Source organism: Amborella trichopoda, chromosome 2 (assembly GCF_054954075.1).
Source record: "Amborella trichopoda isolate Santa Cruz 75 chromosome 2, AtrichopodaSantaCruz75HAP2 v2.0, whole genome shotgun sequence".
NCBI classification, from domain to species: Eukaryota; Viridiplantae; Streptophyta; class Magnoliopsida; order Amborellales; family Amborellaceae; genus Amborella; species Amborella trichopoda.
The window spans coordinates 16,725,250-16,742,993 of NC_142337.1; the positions used below are offsets into that span (position 1 = coordinate 16,725,250).

The 17,744-nt window shown below is 46.5% G+C and overlaps 1 protein-coding gene across 1 annotated transcript; it reads right to left on the reverse strand.

Moving 5' to 3' along the window:
- Positions 1-466: 466 nt before the first annotated feature.
- Positions 467-787, reverse strand: LOC148783132 (uncharacterized). The gene has a single exon (XM_088859817.1). The coding sequence runs from the start codon at positions 785-787 to the stop codon at positions 467-469; it is 321 nt and encodes a 106-aa protein (XP_088715943.1).
- Between the last annotated feature and the right edge of the window lie 16,957 nt (positions 788-17,744).

Consider the following 17,744-nt stretch of genomic DNA (forward strand, 5'->3'; position numbering starts at 1 on the left):
TCACTGGGGATTAGGGAGTGAATGTGACTCCCTAGTGATTACAATGGGTCGACTCATGTGATGAGAAGCATGAATATGACTCTAGTAGGGATGGGAAGGTGATGAGGGTCAGTCCTTGCCATTACACACATGAACGAGCCGGTTAGGGAAGGCATGCGTGGAGGTGTATGCAAAAGGTGTGGGCTCAGAGGTAGGAGGGTTGCGCTTGATAGTACAGGGGTTGCGTTCGACAGGAGCATGCTCGAGGCCGCATCGCAGTCTTCGCACTAGGCGGTGCAAACACCCCTTGGCAGCAGCATGTGGTGAGGGGCGTGCGCTGTGGCAGAGTGGGCATGACAGTCTTCATGATCGACAGTACGCACACAGCATATTAGCAAGGGACACAATCGGTGATAGCATATGGCAAGGGACATGTTTGAGGTCGTGCCTCCGAGACTGTAAGTCATGGGTAGTACCTTTTTAGGTGTCATCCGTTGATAGGAGGCATTGCCTTCTCCCCATCAGGATGGGCCAATATGTGACCTCCATTTACAGATACCTTCTTGATTATGAAAGGGCCTTCCCACTTTGGTTCGAACTTCCCCTTGTGTCGCCCATGCATCACAATAGGTCGTTTTACTGCTAGGACCAAGTCACCACGAGTGAATGAACGAACTTTGACTGACTTGTCAAAAGCTCTTTTCATCCTCCCCTGATGGAGTTCAAGGTTCTGCTTGGCTTGAAGCCTCTTCTCATCAAGTGCGTCTAACTCTTGGTAGCGCAATTTAACATGTTCATCCTTTGTCATACCATGGTGTACAGCGATGCGAAGCGAAGGAAGTCAGATTTCAAGGGGTAATACCGCTTCGCTCCCATAAACTAAAGAATAGGGAGTAGAATTGGTGGCACTTCGGGTGGTGGTGCAATAACCCCATAAATCCTCAAGAAGCTTCTCATGTCAATTTTATCCTCGTTTCTTACGTCGATTTTCTCATAACACTGTCAAACTATTGGCCCAAGGGTGGTCCATAGTAGAGTACTTCCCCTCGAAGCCAAATTGGTTAACCAAGTGGTCGATGTGTTGGTTTTCTGAACTAGGACCGTTATCTAATGTGATCAGGTCTGACACACCGAATTGGTAAATGATGTGATGTCGTACGAAGCTGGTTACCGATTCCCCGAGGACATGTTTGAGAGGGATAGCTTCAGCCCATTTGGAGAAATAATCCATAGTAGCTAAGATAAAGGTATGGCCCAACGCTGAGGGAGGGTCAATGGGTCCGACAATGTCCATACCACATTGTGAGAAGGGCCATGACATTACCGGAGGATGCAGAGGCTCTGGTGGTTGATGAAAGAGTTTTGAATGTATTTGACATACTTAGCACCTTTTGGAATAAGTCAACGAATCTACGACCATCAATGGCCAGTAATATCCCAACCTACGTATCAGTTCGTAGAGCTTAGGACCGGACTGATGAAGGCCACAGATCCCGGCATGCACTTCCTCCAGTACTTGCTTCGCCCCTTTTGTGTCGATGCATCGAAGGAGGATACCATCAAAGGATTGTCGAAAGAGAGCATCTCCACCAAGAAGAGTGTATTTGGTAGACATTCTTCGTATATTGTTGCGCTCGATGCGATCATAGGGTAGTTGATTGTGTTTAACAAAGTTGATTATGGGTTCCCTCTAGTTTTCAACCTGCGCAATCTCGACGCATATTGGGTCAAAGATCTCCCCCTCTTGTTTTTTGGACTTAGCGCCATGAACATGTTTTTCCTCTCATTCAGCTTCGAGTGCATTCTTGGTAGCAAGGATTGCCTCGAATGGGTAAGGAGGAAATTCTGAGAAAAGACTCCTTTCATCATCTTCATCCAACTATTTAACTAGCTCGATGTGTCTGCACTCTGTTACCGAAATAGGCATGGGTTCCTTCGAAGAGACTTAGATTGTAGCACCGAGCTTGGCAAGGGCATCAGCCTGGGAATTCAGCCTTCCGGGGATGTTCCCTAAGGAAAGATCCTCAATATTCACCATCAAGGTCTTAACAATGTCATGATAAGGCTCGAGGTTGTCTTTTCTCACATCATAAATTCCTTTAAGTTGTCGTATCACCAACTCGAAATTATCGAAAATAGCTAGTCTTTCCAATTCCAGGTTCAAGGCAATTTCAAGTCTTATTATGAGCGCTTGATATTCAGCCTCATTGTGTGAGCCAGTCATTGCGAGAGAGAAAGACAAGGGTATGACGCCATCTTAAGGGGTCAAAACACCACACCAGCTCCACGTCATTCAAACTGAAAGGCCCCATCAAAATACATCTTCCAATCATATGTTGACTCAGTGCAAAACACTTCTTCATCGGGGAGGTCGCTCGACAGGGGAGATTCTACCGATAAGGTGTGTGTTTCCAAGAAATCTGCCAGGTCTTGGCCCTTAACAGCCTTTTACGGCACATACGTGATGTTGAACTCCATTAGTAATAGAGACTATTTAGCTAAGCACCCTGATAGACAAGGGCATGTCATGAAGAACTTGATGGGGTCAGCTCTTGAAATAAGCTGCACCTCTTGACCGAGCAAGTAATGATGAAGCTTCTGGACTGCGAAGATCAATGCCAATCACATCTTCTCGATTGGCAGGTAATTCTTTTCAGCCCCTTACATCCTGCAGTTGAGGTAGTACAACACGATTTCTTTCCCTTCCTCATTGTTCTTTGCCAGGAGCACACCAAGCGACTAGTCAAGGACAGTTACGTACAGAATGAGTGGCCTTCTTAACACTGGCATGTAGAGTACCAGGGGGTTTAGTAAATACTCTTTAATATCATCTAAAGCTGCCTGATATGCCTCATCCCATATGAAAAGAGTGTCCTTCTTCAATAGATGTGAAAAAGGCTTGCCACGACCTAAGAGATTGGAAATGAATCTTCGATTATAAGCAAGATGGCCCTGAAGAGACCAGAGTTCTCGGAGTGTCGTTGGTGATGGAATTTCTCTAATTGCCTTGATCTTGATAAGCTCGATTTCTAATCCTCGATATCTGACAATGAACCCTAAGAATTTCCCTGAACGTACACCAAAGGCGCATTTCAAGGGGTTCATCTTGAGCTGATGAAGGCGAAGCCCCTCAAACACTTGCTCAAGGTCATGCATGTGAACATCCTACTTTTTGGATTTCACCACCAAATCATCTACGTAACACTCCACCTCTTTGTGCAACATGTCTTTGAAAATGGTGGTCACTGCTCTCTGATACATCGCTCATGCATTCTTCAATCTGAATGGCATCATCATGTAACAAAAGACCCATTTAAGAGTCAAGAAGGCAGTGGCCTCTTCATCTTCTGATGCCATCCGTATCTGATTGTACCCTAAATATCCATCCATAAGGGAGATGATTTAGCAAAGGGCAGTGGAATCGATAAGCATTTCGATAAATGGCAATGGGAAGATGTCCTTTGGACAAGGAGCATTTAAGTTACCAAAATCAATGTCGACTCTGATTTATCCGTTCTTCTTTTTAACTAACACAACATCGGTGAGCCATTTCATCTCTTCTTATTGTTGGGTCAAGTTTTGAGAGAGACAGGAAGGAGAGAGAAAATTTTAGGTCGGTATCTTTAAGCTAAGGTAAATCTTTTTCTCTCTCTTCTCTTCTTCCCTCTCTTCTTCTCTCTCCTCTTCTCTTTTTTCTTCTTCATCTGAGTTTTTCTCAAAGGCTACGCACGGCAGTGGCAGTGTCGTGCATGTCCATTTCTTTTTTACCCCCCCTCCTATGGTTTCACAGGTCGTGCATGACGATGGCAGCGTCATGCGTGAGCTTCTTTCTCCCTCTCTTCATTCGTCTTTATCCCTCAGCGAGGTTCGCAGACGGCACTGCTTATTGCCGTCTGCAGGCATATCCTTAGCGTCTCGAGTAAGCACAAGATGGCGATGCCTATTGCCACTCGCAAGGGTGTCACCCTGTTGCGTGCCTATCACAGATGGTGATGTCTATCGCCGCCCGTGAAGGGTCACGGCAATGCCTACCGCCGTCCGCAGGCTTCTTCCAAGCACTCGGTGCCTATCGCCGTCCTCAACCTTCTCTTGCACCTCAAGACTATCGTCGTGTGCTTCACGAGAAGCTATCATCGTGTGCTTCACGAGAAGTTATCGCAATGCACCTTACCAGAAGCTATAGTCGCCTGCAAGGGATGTGTTGCCTTCTCGTGTATCCAACGGCGATGCCTATCCCCATTCGCAGGCTTCTCTTGTGTCCCACGCCTAACATCATGCACTTCATGAGAAGTTTTCGCCATGCACCTCACCAGAAGCTATCGCTGCCCGCAAGGGATGTGCTGCCATCTCGTGTTACCAACGGCGATGCCTATAGCCGCCCGCAAAGGGATGTGCTGCATTCTCGTGTTACCAACAGTGAGGCCTAATCCTGTATGAATTTCGCTGCCTACCCCTTTTGCCGTGAGCAATAGTGTCCAGCACCATTCAGGGGCCACGACACTGTTATTTTGTGGCTGTGGGTGGTGATGCTTAATGCCGTCAGGACCCTCCCTCTTCACCATCTCACCCCTTCTCTTCTTCTCTTTTCTCATCATTCTCACTTGACTGAAGGGTAGACTCAGTCTAGCACCGTCATAACGATCTGGTTGTCGAGCAGTATTACCGTCGTGCTGGTCCTAAGTACCATGCCCGTCTTGCTGCCACACTAGATTAGGATAGTCTTGTCGGCCTTGGTTTCGAGTAGTACTACCATCGTGTTGGTCTAAGTTACCGTACCCATCTTGCTACCACTCCCAGCAGGTCATTGTACTGATCCAGCTATCATGTTAGTCTTGTCCCCTTTTCAAGCCATCTTCTATTTTCTCTCTTTATTCAAACTCTCTTCTTCATCACCCTAACTTCTCATGAATGTGCATTGCCCAAAGACAAGGGTGGGTCCTTCGGCCCACTTGTCTTGCAAGTTAACCATGATAGTGTTGTACAGAAAACCAGGAGATTGCAGGTTAAGGGAGGAGATTCTGAACCAGCTGAAGCAGTTGGGGGGCTTTCTAATTTGATCTAAGAAAGCGCCTATGCTAGTCAGCCCGAGTAAGTCACAGACACAGGTGAGGTTGATCCCCACCTCACGTTCAAAATTCCTCTCTCACCAATTGGGCACCTGCCCTTGTTCTGTGAACAAGGTTCCCAACAGAGCCGTCTCAAGTCTCGGGTCTTCCAAACCTGAGACACGTGTCACCCGATCACCTAGATCCAAGGAGGCGAGATTGAGGCACCTAACCAGTGAGATGCTTTAGCTGCCCTAAATGCCTTCTTGAGGCTATCGAGTTGTATTTGCCCCTACTGGATTAAAGCCTTGATGTGATCTTTAAGAGTGAAGCAATCGTGAACAGGGTGCCCCAACATTCTATGATAAGCGCAGTAATACTTGTGGGTGGCAAAATCAGCATCTTCTAACATTTTATCTCAGGCAAGGTGATCATTTGTTGCTCTATTAACATTCAGAGTAAGGTTGGAACACACTCCTTATCGAAGCTATAGACTTTCTTTTTCTACTCTGCCTTGTAGTCTTTTCCGTAGAGGTTCTTGATGTGGAGGCACCTTATTGTAGGGCTGAGGTTTTTGTTAGCTTGCCTGAGGTGTTCCCTGATCATTTGTAGGGTTCACTCCCTTGGAGTAATCTAGAGTCTGAGGTGAGGCCTTCTTGGGATCTAATACAGTGACAACAACACTGATCATTCCATTCTATTGATTGCCTCGAGAATTGGGATGAACATTATCAAAGCTTCGATTGTTTCCCCCATTTTATGATGCCATGATGCTTAAGGAGGCTCTCTATCCAAACTGCTTTGGAGATCAGGTCCGATATAGAAGTCGGGTTTGAAACCTCGACATGCAGGGAAATCTCCAGTCACATGTTGCGCACACATGTTTGGACTGCTTCAATTTTAAGCATGGGAGTAGTTTGGTACACAGCCATACCTCTCCATCTTGCAATGAATTGATCAATCGGCTCATCCCTGGGTCAATGTGAGAAGCTCAATAGTCTGGACTTCTCTTTCAACTTCATAGAAGCGCTTGTAGAACAATTGCTCCATTTCTTCCCAGGTTTGCACTGAGTTCGGGGGGAGTCGAGCATACCACTTGAATGCTGGCCCATCAAGAGTTTCGACAAACTGATGGAGAAGAAGCCTCCCATCAGCTCTTTTGTGAAGTCCAAAGGTAGGGCCGGTCTGAAGAGGGTACTGTAAGAGAGTACTCTTAGGGAAGGCCTTTGAGTACCAGGTCTTGAGGGGTTCGATCGGAGGAGAAGGGACGAACGGGGGAGGAGACAGCTTGCCAATGACCTTTCGGTAGGGAGCTTGGACTCTTTTGTGGGGGTGGCACGTGTGTACCACTTGCAAAATGGTTTTGGGTGACCTGGTGGTTGACTCGGGCTCGAGCAGTAGGTTCTGGCCTTAGGAGACTGAATACCACGAGCACGTGTTTATGAGGGATTGGCCTTATGACCACCCCTCACAAAGTGAACAGGTATCTATTGGGAGGGATGATGAGGGGGCCGTCTCTCGTGTACTCGGGTAAACACTGCAACAGGGCTGCCTCGAGAAGTGCGATGCATATGCAAGAGGTATATAGGGTCAGGTCCAAGAAGATCCAAACCCGGACAGTGGTTTGAGGTAGCCTGAGGGTTGCCCCGAGGTATAGCTTGAGTGGATGGACCACGAGCTCTGGTGCGTGTGTGGGAGGTGGGGGCCTTAGTACCTCCTCCTCTATTTGTCGAGCCTCTTGTCATAGGGGCCTGACATGATAGAGAGTGGGGGTGGCCTTACGGCGACCGGCGGGAGCACTGACAGCTGGACTGCTATGTGTAAGAAAGGAAGGGAAGGCCTTTTGGCTGGCCAGAGCAATGGGACCGGCAATTGATTTACCAGTAGCAGGGTGCATGTGGTGTGAAGTGGCTAGTGCACCACCCATGCAAGGTGCATTGGTTGGGGGTCCACCAAGGCTAGGAGATGGGGAGTGAGGAACCTTAAGATCCCTCCTCACACCAATCCAGATTAGGACCTAAGAGCGTGACACGGGGTCAACAATTAGAAGGAAGGTCGGGAACGAGGTTCGTTGAACCTGTTCCCGAAGCAGATTCATGAGTGCAAGGTTCAGAAAATCCCCGACTCGAATGAAGGAGTTGACTAATGCCGAAGTCATGTGTGTGTTATGATAAAGTAGAAGCGAGAAGAAAGGAAGCCAAGAGAGAACGAACGACGATGGGGTAGCGCATCCTCAGTGGAGTCCCCAAGCTGGTTAGGTACCTCGATCTCGCCCTCCGGGCTGGGATGACCTGGTGGCATGGCTCCATGTTCGAGATAGACTCGAAACTTGAAATCGCTCTCTCGGGAACCACGTAAAGGAGATGCGGGCAAAAATACCAACGGGTGAGTGAGGAATATGGATAGCATGATGGGATTCACCTCGCATGGATCTATGACACACTCGGGCTGCTCTCGATTGGGCGCCCTCTTAGATCATGTGGAATGCCCCCTAGCCTATGGCCAGTTTGGAATCGCCTCTTTTGACCTGTTTCTTCTTTCCTTTAATTACACACACACATTAGAATACAAACAAGTGGGTCAGGAGACCCCATCTTGTCTTTTGAATGAATGCACACAAGCGTGTACATTCTAGGGGAAAATGAGGGAACGATGTTATTAGGTCAATGTCAATTGAACAGACTTTCGGCATCTTCTTTTAAGGGACCTATAACATCATTCCTTAGCGGAAGGACGAAAGAAAAGGGGATAAGACTTTAGAGAGAAGGTATTTTTAAAGAGAAGAAAAAGAAAAAGGAGGGTACAGAGAGAGAAAAAGAGATGGTTTGCTTTCACCCAGCTCTTCAAAGAGAGAGAAAAAAAGTAGAGAGAGAAAAAGGCTGGTTTGTTTTTCACCCAGATCCTTCAAAAAGAAGAAGAAGAAGGCTGACACAGCGGCAGGTTTGGCGCTGTAGCTAGACAAGTACAGTGACCATACCGACACGAGGGCTAAACTGCTCGGTGGAAAAATTGACACAATGGAACAAGGCTCAGCATGCCCTCCTGTCAAGCAAGCAAAGGGGTGAAAGAGGAGAGGAGAGAGAAATAAGAAGAGCGAAGAGAGAAATGTCATGCATGGCGGGGACCTGTCGTGCCAGACAAAGAGAGGGAAGAGAGAAGAGAAGTTGCCCGTGATGGTGTACCCCGCCATGCCAGACAGATAGAGAGAAGAGAGAGTGCGCATGGCGATGTACCCCATCGTGCTAGACAGAGAGACGCATGGTGGTTTAACCCGCCGTGCTAGACAGAGAGACAAAGAGTGTGCACAGCAATGTACCCCGTCGTGCCAGATAAAGAGAGAAAAGAGAGAGAAAGACTGTGAACAATGGTGTAACCCACCATGTCAAACTGAGATAGAAAGGGTGTGCACGATAGTGTATCTTACCGTGCCAAACAGAGAGAGAAAGAGTGCACATGGTGGTGTACCCTGCCATGCCAGATAAAGAGAGAAATAGTTACGCACAGTGATGTACCCCGTCGTGCCAGACAGAGAGAGAAAGAGTGTGCATGATAGTGTACCCCGTCGTGCCAGACAGAGAGAGAAAAGATAGAGAAAGAGTGCTCACATCAGTGTACCCCATCATACTAGACAGAGAGAGAAAGAGTTGTGCACAGTGATGTACCTTACCTTGCCAAACAGAGAGAGAAGGAGTGTGCATGGCGGTGTACCCCATCTTGTCAAACAGAGAGAGAAAGAGTCCAGATGGTGATGTACCCCGTCATGCCAGATAGAGGGAGAAAGGAGAGAGAAATAACGTGCACGACAGTATACCCCACTGTGCCAGACAGAGAGTGAGAAGAGAGAGAAAGAGGGAAGAAGAAGAGAGAGAGAAGAAAAAGAGAGAAAGGAAAGAAGAAGAGAGAGAAAGGAAAGAAGCAAAGAGAAAATTGAAAGAAGAAAAGAGAGAAAGGAAAGAAGCAGAGAGAGAATGGAAAGAAGTAGAGAGAGAAAGGAAATAAGAAAAGAGAAAAGGAAAAGGCAAAGACAGAGAAAGGAAAGAAGAAGAGAGAGAAAGGAAATATGCAAAGAGAGAAAGGAGAGAAGCAGAGAGAGAGGAAAGAAGCAAAGAGAAAGAAGAGAGAGAAGGAAGGGAGAGAAGAGAGAAAGAAAAGAGAGAAAGAATATAAAGAAGGAAGAGAGAGAAGAGAGAAGAAAGAAGGGAAGAAGAAAGATGAGAGAGAAAGAAGAGATGGAAAGAAGAGAAGAAGAAAGTAGAGAAAGTTACCTTTAAGGCTCAAGGGTACTCACCTAGATCTTCTCTCTCCTCTCTCTCTCTAAACCATGACCCAAAAACTTAAACAAAAAGCCCAAATTTTATTGATCGAGGAAGCCCCCATTACATAAGCACATTACGTGCTTATATCCCTTTTGGTAGTTCGATGGGAAGGGAAGCAAGTCGATTAATGCGGGGTAACATTTTTGGTAAAGAGTTGTCTCTCGTGTCCCAAGGATCTGTTTGTTTCGCAGGCTGTAGTTGACCATAGCATCAATATCAACCTGTGTAACCGGATGACGGAGAGCTTGGGATGATGTTAGAGGATAACCATACGTCGATGGTGGAGGGGGTTGCCTAAGGAGTCTATCTTTGGAGTGGGGTAGCTGTGGCGAATTGACCCCATGGTGGGAAGAGTTTGTTGGAGGCCTGACGATTTCTACCTGGTCAAGCCTCTCCCCCATTCGATTGACGGCTTCCTCAAGTTGAGCGAGGCGATCTTGAGGCTCATCATTGGTTTCATTAACAACCATGACTTCAACCCTTTCCTCAGGAAATGATGCATCAAGCATGACATGGACTTTATGTTGCCAAGCGACTCGGTCAGGGAGGCCAGTCAAAAGGCGTTGGGGGTGTCCCAACTGAGCTTAGGCTCTTATGATGGACCAGGTCATCATCAGTTCGCGACGATCTTGGAACCATGGATTCTTATGGCTAGGGTCATCTCCCACGACTTGAATCACCATGCATTGTTCTCCTTTTCTTGTTTTAGACTCCATTACGATTTGCAAGGGTAGAAGGGGTTTTTGTTTATGGAGGTCTCTCAGGTTTCTCCCTTTGGATAAACTGCACACCTTTCTTGTGATTGATTCTCATATTTCAGTATAACGTCTCCCAGAACTGAAATTAGGAATGGGATCGCAGATGGCTGGCTCTTCTTAGGGAAGCCAAAGCTACCTCTATCAGTAGAGGCAGGGAATAGGGACTTGAGAGGGCCGGTTCTACGACTTCTTTGGGTGGCAATGATTCAACCAAGAAGGATGGGGTAGACTAAACCTTTTTTACCATTGGAGTTCTGCCTCGAGCTCATTTCTAAGGGCCAATAGTCATGTGGGGTTGTTGAGGGAACTGAAAGAGGGTACTCGATGGAAACGTCTTCGAGTACTAGGTGGCTAATGGTTTTGGTTGGACAAGCAAGGCACACGAAGGGTTGAACACGTGCCAATGGCCTTTAACCTTCGAGGCGGCCTGAGGGTCACGTGCATGTGCATGGTTTACAGAAGGTTTTCGGGTGACTTGGGGGTTAACGGTTCAACTTCAAGAATGTTGTCCCTACGAGCTGTTGTGCATGATGAGGTAGCCTTGTGGCCACCCCCATGGGATATATAGATATGTGCGAGTGGGGCCGACATGGGAGTCGTTGCCCATGTGCTCGTGGAGGCATGGCTTTGGTGCCACCCAGAGCAGGGGGAGACAGATGCAGCATGCTTACGAGGCAACCTTTGGGTTGCCTGCGTGTGCGAGGTTGGGTCCCAAAAGACCTCGCCTATGATGATGTACCCGGGGAACCTTGGGGCTGCCCCGGGATGTGGACTTGATGGCTGAGCCGCTAGCCATTGAAGGTGGGTGAGAGGGAGCGGCTTTAAAGCCTACCTTTAATGTCAAACCACCAAAAGTGACGGCTCATAGTAACTGAGAGTGGGGGGTGGACTTATGGCAACTCGCAGAGCCAATGGCAAGCTTCCTGCAAATTGTGGAAGATAGAGGGGTGGCCTTTCAGCTGCCCCTAGCAGAAGTACTGGCAAGTGACTTGCCAGTAGCTGGGTGAATGCTGTGAGAGGTAGATGTAGTACCACCGATGGAAGTAGCATTAACGAGATGCTCGTTGATGCGGGTAAATAGAGAAGAATGGATTTGGAGGTCCCTCCTTACCCTAAGTCGGGTGAACTCGGGAGCGCGAATTCTGATCGACGCTCAAGAGGAAGGTGGGGAACGAGGTTTGCAGAACTTCGCCCCCAGAGGACAGGCTCACGAGTGTGGGGATAATGAAATTGCCAACTCGGATGTAGGGATTGAACAATCCCGAAGTCATGTGTATGTGTGCTAGTGCGGAATGCTTGGCAAGCACACTAAACCGACGATGGGGTAGCATATCCCCAGTGGAGTCACCAAGATGGTTGAGCATCGATCTCGTTGGGTAACACGGGGACCCGGATTTGGGTCCGGCTCGAGATCGCACTCTTAGGACCGTGGTGCGTGGGATCCACGTGAGGATAGATTCCAACAAGTGAGAGAGGATTGTATGGTGTGAGGCGCGACTTACCTCATAGTGGGTCTGTGACACGCTCAGGCGTTTCGCTTAGGCACCCTCTTAGATCAAGATGGAAATCCCCTAGCTTGAGGCTGGTTCGACTTTAGCCTCCTTGCTTACACTCTGCGACTCTTAAACACACGCATAAGGTTGCCAGACAAGTGGGTCAAAAGACCCTTACTTGTCGTTAAAGGGATATGTAAAACAAAAAAAGGGGGCGAAGCGAGACAGTTTATGAATAAACAAATAAATAGGGGGTATAGCATGGGGGTTTTATGAGAGAAGGAGAGGACGAGAGAGAGGGGAGGAAGGTAAGAACGAGAGCGAGTAGAATAGAGAGAAAGGTGAGGAGAGAAGAGAAGAAGAGAAAGAGAAGGGGGGAGAGAGAGAGAGAGAGAGGAGAGAGAAGGGGAGAAGAGAAAGAAGAGAGGGGGAGAGAAGGAGAGAAGATAAAGAAGAGAAGGGGAGAAAAAGAGAGACAAGAGAGAGAAAGAGAGAGAAGGAGAGAAGAGAGAGCGGGCTGGCGGCTTAGCTGCCGATCCAGTTGACCGTGAGAGAACGAGAGGAAAAGAGAAGAGGGGAGAGAAGGAAGGAGAGAGGAGAAGGAGAGAGAAGAGAAGAGAGAATAGAAAGAAGAGGAGAGGAGAATAAGAGAGAGAGAGGAGGAGAGAAGAGAAAGAAGAAGAGAGGAGAAGGAGGGTGAGAGAGAAGGAGAGAAGAGAGAAGAGGGAGAAAGAAAAGGAGACATGGAAATAGAGAGAAAAAGAGAGAAAGAGAGAAGAATGGGTCGGCAGCCTAGCCATCGATCTGATTGAGGAGAGAGAAGAGAGGAGAAGGAGAGAGAAAAAAGAGTAAAAGAGAAAGAAATGGGGAAGAGAAGAAGAGATAAAAGAAGGAGAGAAGAGAAGAGAAGAGAGAGAAGAAAGAGAGAAGGAGAGAACAGAAAAGAGAAAGAATAGAGAGAGAGAGAAAGAGAGGGAAAGAGAAAGAAGGAGAAAGAGAGAGAAAGAGATAGAAAGAAAGAAAAATATGAGAGAGAAAGAGAGAAGGAAAGAAGAGAGAGCGGGCCGACGGCTTAGCCGTCGGTTTGATTGACCGTGAGAGAGTGAGGGGGAGAAATAGAGAAAGGGGAGGAGAGAAGAGAAGGGGAGAGAGAGGAGAGATAAAAGATGAGAGAGAAGATGAGAGGAGAATAAGAGAGAGGAGAAGAGAGAAAAGAAAGAATATGAGAGGAGTAAAAGAGAGAGAAGAGATCAAAGAGCGAGGAAGAAAAGGAGAGAGAAGAGAGAGAAAGCAAAGACGGGTCGATGTCTTAGCCGTCGATCCGATTGGTCGAGAGAAGAGAGAGAAAGCAAAGACGGGTCGACATCTTAGCCGCCGATCCTGTTGGTCGTGAGGGAAAGGGAGAGACAGAGAGAAAGAAGATGAGAGAAGTGGGAGAGACAAAGAGAAAGAAGAGGAGAGAAGTGGGAGAGACAGAGAGAAAGAAGAGGAGAGAAGTGGGAGAGAGAAAGAGAAAGAGAAGGGAGGAAAAAGAGAGAGAGAAAGAGAAAGGGAGAAGGAGAAGGCGTGTCGGAGGCTTAGCCGTCGGCCTAGTGGATCGTGAAGAAGCCGCTTGGTCGTGAGGGAAAGGGAGAGACAGAGAGAAAGAAGTGAAGAGAAGTGGAAGAGAGAAAGAGAAAGTGAAGAGAGGAGAAAGAGAGAGAGAAAGAAAAAGGGAGAAGGAGAAGGCGTGCCGGAGGCTTAGCCGTCGGCCCGGTGGATCGTGAAGAAAGAGTGAGAGAGAGAGAGACGGAAAGAGAAGGGAGGAGAAAGGGAGATAGAGAGAAATAGAAAGAAGAAAAAGAGAGAAACAAAGTAGAGGAGAGAGAAAGAGAGAGAAGGAGAGAAGAGAGAGCGGGTCGACGGCTTAGCCGTCGGTCCAATAAAATTTGAGAGAGTGAGGGGGAGAGAGAGGAGAGAAGAGAGGGAGAGAAAAAAAAGAAGAGAGAGAAAGAGAGGAAAAGAGAAGGGAGGAAAAAGAGAAAAAAGAAAGAAAGAGAATGAGAGAAGAGAGAGCGGGCCGGTGGTTTAGCCGTTGGTCTAGTTGACCGTGAGAGAGAAAGGGGGAGAGAGAGGAGAGAAGATAGGAGAGAAGAAAAGAGAGAAAAAAAGGAAAGAGAAAAGAAGGAAGAAGAGAAAGAAGAGGAGGGGAGAAGAGAGAGAGGAGAAGAGAGAGAGGAGAAGAGAGAGAAAGAGAGAGGGAGAGAGAAGAGAGGAGAGAGAAAGAAAAGGAGAGAGAAGAGAGGAGAAAGGGACAAAGCAAAGACAGGCCGACGGCTTAGCCGCTGGTCCGGTTGGTCGTAAGGGAGAAGAGAGACAAAGAGAAAGAAGAGGAGAGAAGAGGGAGAGAGAAGGAGAAAGAAGAAAGAGAGAAAGAGAAATGGAGAAGGTGGGCATGCGACTTAGCCGTCGGTCTGGTTGACCATGAGAAAGCGAGAGGGACAGAGAGGAGAGAAAGGAGGAGAGAGAAGGAGAAAAAGAGAAGAGAGAGATAGAGAGAGGAGATGAAAGAGAGAGGTGGAGAGAGAAAGGAAGATGAAGAGAGAGAAAATAAGAGAGAGAAGAAGAAAGAGAAGAGAGTAGGAAGGGAGAGAAGGAAAGAGAAGGGAGAGAGAGAGTGAAGGTGGGCTGGCCCGGTTGATCGTGAAGAAAGTGTGAGAGAGAAGGAGAGAATGGAGAGAAGAGAGGAGAAAGAAGAGTGAGAAAAAGAGAAGAAGAGAGGAGAAAGGAAAAGAGGGAGAAGAGAGAGAAAGAGAGAAGAAGAGAGAGGAGAGAGAGAAAAAGGGAAAGAGAGAGGGAGAAGAGGGAAAGAGAGAGGAAGAGAGAGAAAGAGAGGAAGAGAAGGCAGACCAGTGGCTTAGCCGCCTACCCGGTTGGTCGTGAGGAGACGAAGCCCTTGACCTTGCGGTCACAACAGACTCACTTTCAAGTCGATCTGTTCTCGGGGCTTCATGATGTGGCCATTTGATTGAAGGGGTCTTCTTCTTCCAAAAATCTGTAGCACATGAGTTTTCTTAAGTGACTTCTCTCTAAGATTTCTCGTCTTGGGTCGTGTCATAAGTCGTGCCATATATCAAAACGTGTACGCCGATGAGACAAAAATCCTCATGAAATTTGAGTTTGATTCAACTTAAGATAAAGAAGTTATGACCCTTCAAAAGTGATCTCGAAATCACATTACACTGGTTCCATTTATAGAAACTGGTTCACCGATGGTGTACCAGAATAGTGCGTAACCCACTCTTTTTGGGTAAGTTGGCCACATAATGGTCCAAAAGTGTCTGAATGAGATGAAATTTGATATTTGGGGGTTTTCGGATCGTCTAAATCCAATGAGAGTAGTCTGGTGCTCATATGAAGCTCCGGTGATAGGGATGTAATTATAGGGTTCATTTTCAGCATGTTAGAGGTCGAATCTAAAAACTGATTTTATCTCTGATCTGCATTAACGTCGTCAAATTGTGACGAAACTAGTGGGTATTCTTAGGGAGTCATGGGCTACCTCCATATGTGCTTTGGGACCAATCTATTGTCTTTAGAAAATGTGCTCCAGATCAAGGTTTATTTCAACAGTGCTTTCGTGATCCACGTGCATTTTGGTACCTGTGGGCCGAGGTCACGATTAGCTTCCTCCTTATTCGCCCCAAGGATACAAGTGTTGAAAACTTCCTTAAAACAACCACCAATAACTTCTGAAGACCCCTTCATTTGAGACTGAATTAGCGGTTTATTCAACCTGTCCCCTGGATTTTGATATTGAAAACACTTGCTAGGACCTTTCACCTTAGCAGTTCCATCCTAAATAGGTTTTCTACGCTTTAAATCATCTAAGGATATTGATTCATCATTCTTCTGATTGGAACCTTCATCAACCCTGTAAGTACACTTGCCCTCCAAAGAGAAAACATTTGAGCCCTCAATAGCCCCATCTACCTCTTCATGCACACAACTACACACACCCGAGGGTGAGGCATTCGAAGGTGCAGGATCACCCACGACATTACCACTTTTTTCATTAGTAGTTGGCTCAATGGCTTCTAAAACCTCAATCTGCAGGTCACACAAACTGGAAGCCATAACAACTGCATAACCATTTATTTGCTCTTTAGGCAAGCCTATGAGAGCATCGTCAACACACATTAAATTTGATTCCACACCATTCATTCGTCCATCACACACGCTCGAATGATCCCCTGAAGCCGGATCCCCCAGCTCTAAAGCATTCACAACATTTGCATATTTGTCATCAGCTAAGACCTGAAAGGTATTAGGAACAATAACCGCTTCCTTTTTTTATAAATCATTTGTGTTCTACCCTTTACAACTTTCTACCCTTCCTCTCCCGTGGATAACACAATAACTGCTCCACTGTCATTTCTTGCCTTTCTCTCAACATTTTTTACCTTTGAGTCTTTCACAGCAAAAGATGTTCGGCATGAATCTGACTTATGACCAGTTCACTTGGTATAAAGTCGTATATAATCTTTTGACAATACTCCTTAAGCATGATATCAAACCACACCTCCGTTAAACATGTTCTGTCCACATCCATTGCCACACAAATCCTTGGCTCCACCCACGATCGCAATTTTGTAGTTTTGTCCATAAATGTAGGGTTCCCTACACTTGATGCAATATGAAAGAGAATTCCTGACTCTCAAAAAATAAGAAGAAGATTTGGCAGTTTGATCCAATCTAGGACAGTCTATCGTGTGCGTCTAAAAGGTTGAACAGATGGGTCCCATTCTTGAATAACCAAGCACTTTTGTTTTACAAGCCAAGCACTTTTCTCCCACTTTTCAAAGCAAGATTTTACTAACTCCTGTTCAATTCTCATGTAAGATTTGCCATCGATGGTTTTTGTAGGAGTAATATCCATATTTTCAAACTAACAAACACTATTTTCAATCCCTTTTTCTCTAAAAAGAAGATCCATGGGTTTACCTGAATCCCAGCATTTAGGGGTTATAACAGATCCCTTCTATTCTTATGATAAGAAATCAGAGGGGGAAACTCCTCATTATCTCTATTATTAGTGCCTTGAACATTATCAAATATTATATTAAAATTCCTAGAGTCAGTACCCTTACCTTTGTCTTTCGCACTCAATAATAAAGGAGCATAAAAAACATGACCCTCCCTCACATCCTTGCTGACAGAAGAACTAGAAGATTCACCCAAGGACATAAGCCCCTTGCCTCTGCCACTAGCTCCATTGATACCATCATTAGGCCCGAATATAAAATTGATTGCAACTCCTTCAGAAAGCTCATGGAGAGACACAAGAGCACTCTTTGATTGACCATCTTTACCATGCTCCTCATCACGGTATTCAGCCACAATTTTCTCGAGGAGTTGCTCTCTAAGAGCTGCACCTAATTCCTTACCAAGAGTTTTAACAGTGGAAAATTTGTCTATGCGATCTCCACCTTTGTGAATGAGATTTGTATAACTTTCCCTAAGAAATTCATTGACGTCCTTATGAATAGAATGCTGATACCCAAAGAAAGATCCTGATGAGCCAATACACGCTTATCTTGATCACCCAACGAAAGATCCGAGCCAACACACCCTCATCGTGATCACCCAATTCCCAGCCCAAATTTGACTCATGCGCACCTTTAGCACCAGAGGTGCTGCTATTAGAGGAGCCATCAAGCATCATATATCGTGCGAGGTAGCCTTCAATCAATGAAGCTAGCAACTTGGATGATGTGGCAGCAGCAGTGTCTTTAGAACTAATGTAGTCCACCATACCAACCACACCATGACCACCGTCCATAGCTTGATTGCCCTTGTTTCCATCATGTGCAACTTGGTAACCATCTCCATACTCACCACCAGCTTCACAAGGGACTCCCAAACCACCAACTGGAACCATCTTCACGCTCCCATCCTTGAGGCCAAGTCCACCAGTAGGAAAAAAAACCTTCACAACCAAAATTGGTTATGACAAAAAAACCAGGCCCATAAACGAGCCTTTCCTTATCACTGCCTGATCCCAGTGAAGAAGGAACTCCACTGAGATTTGCGCACCTAGAACCATGGCCACAGCTGTCAGCAGATCCACGAAGAGCCTGGTTACCCTTGTTACCATCATAAACAACTTGATAG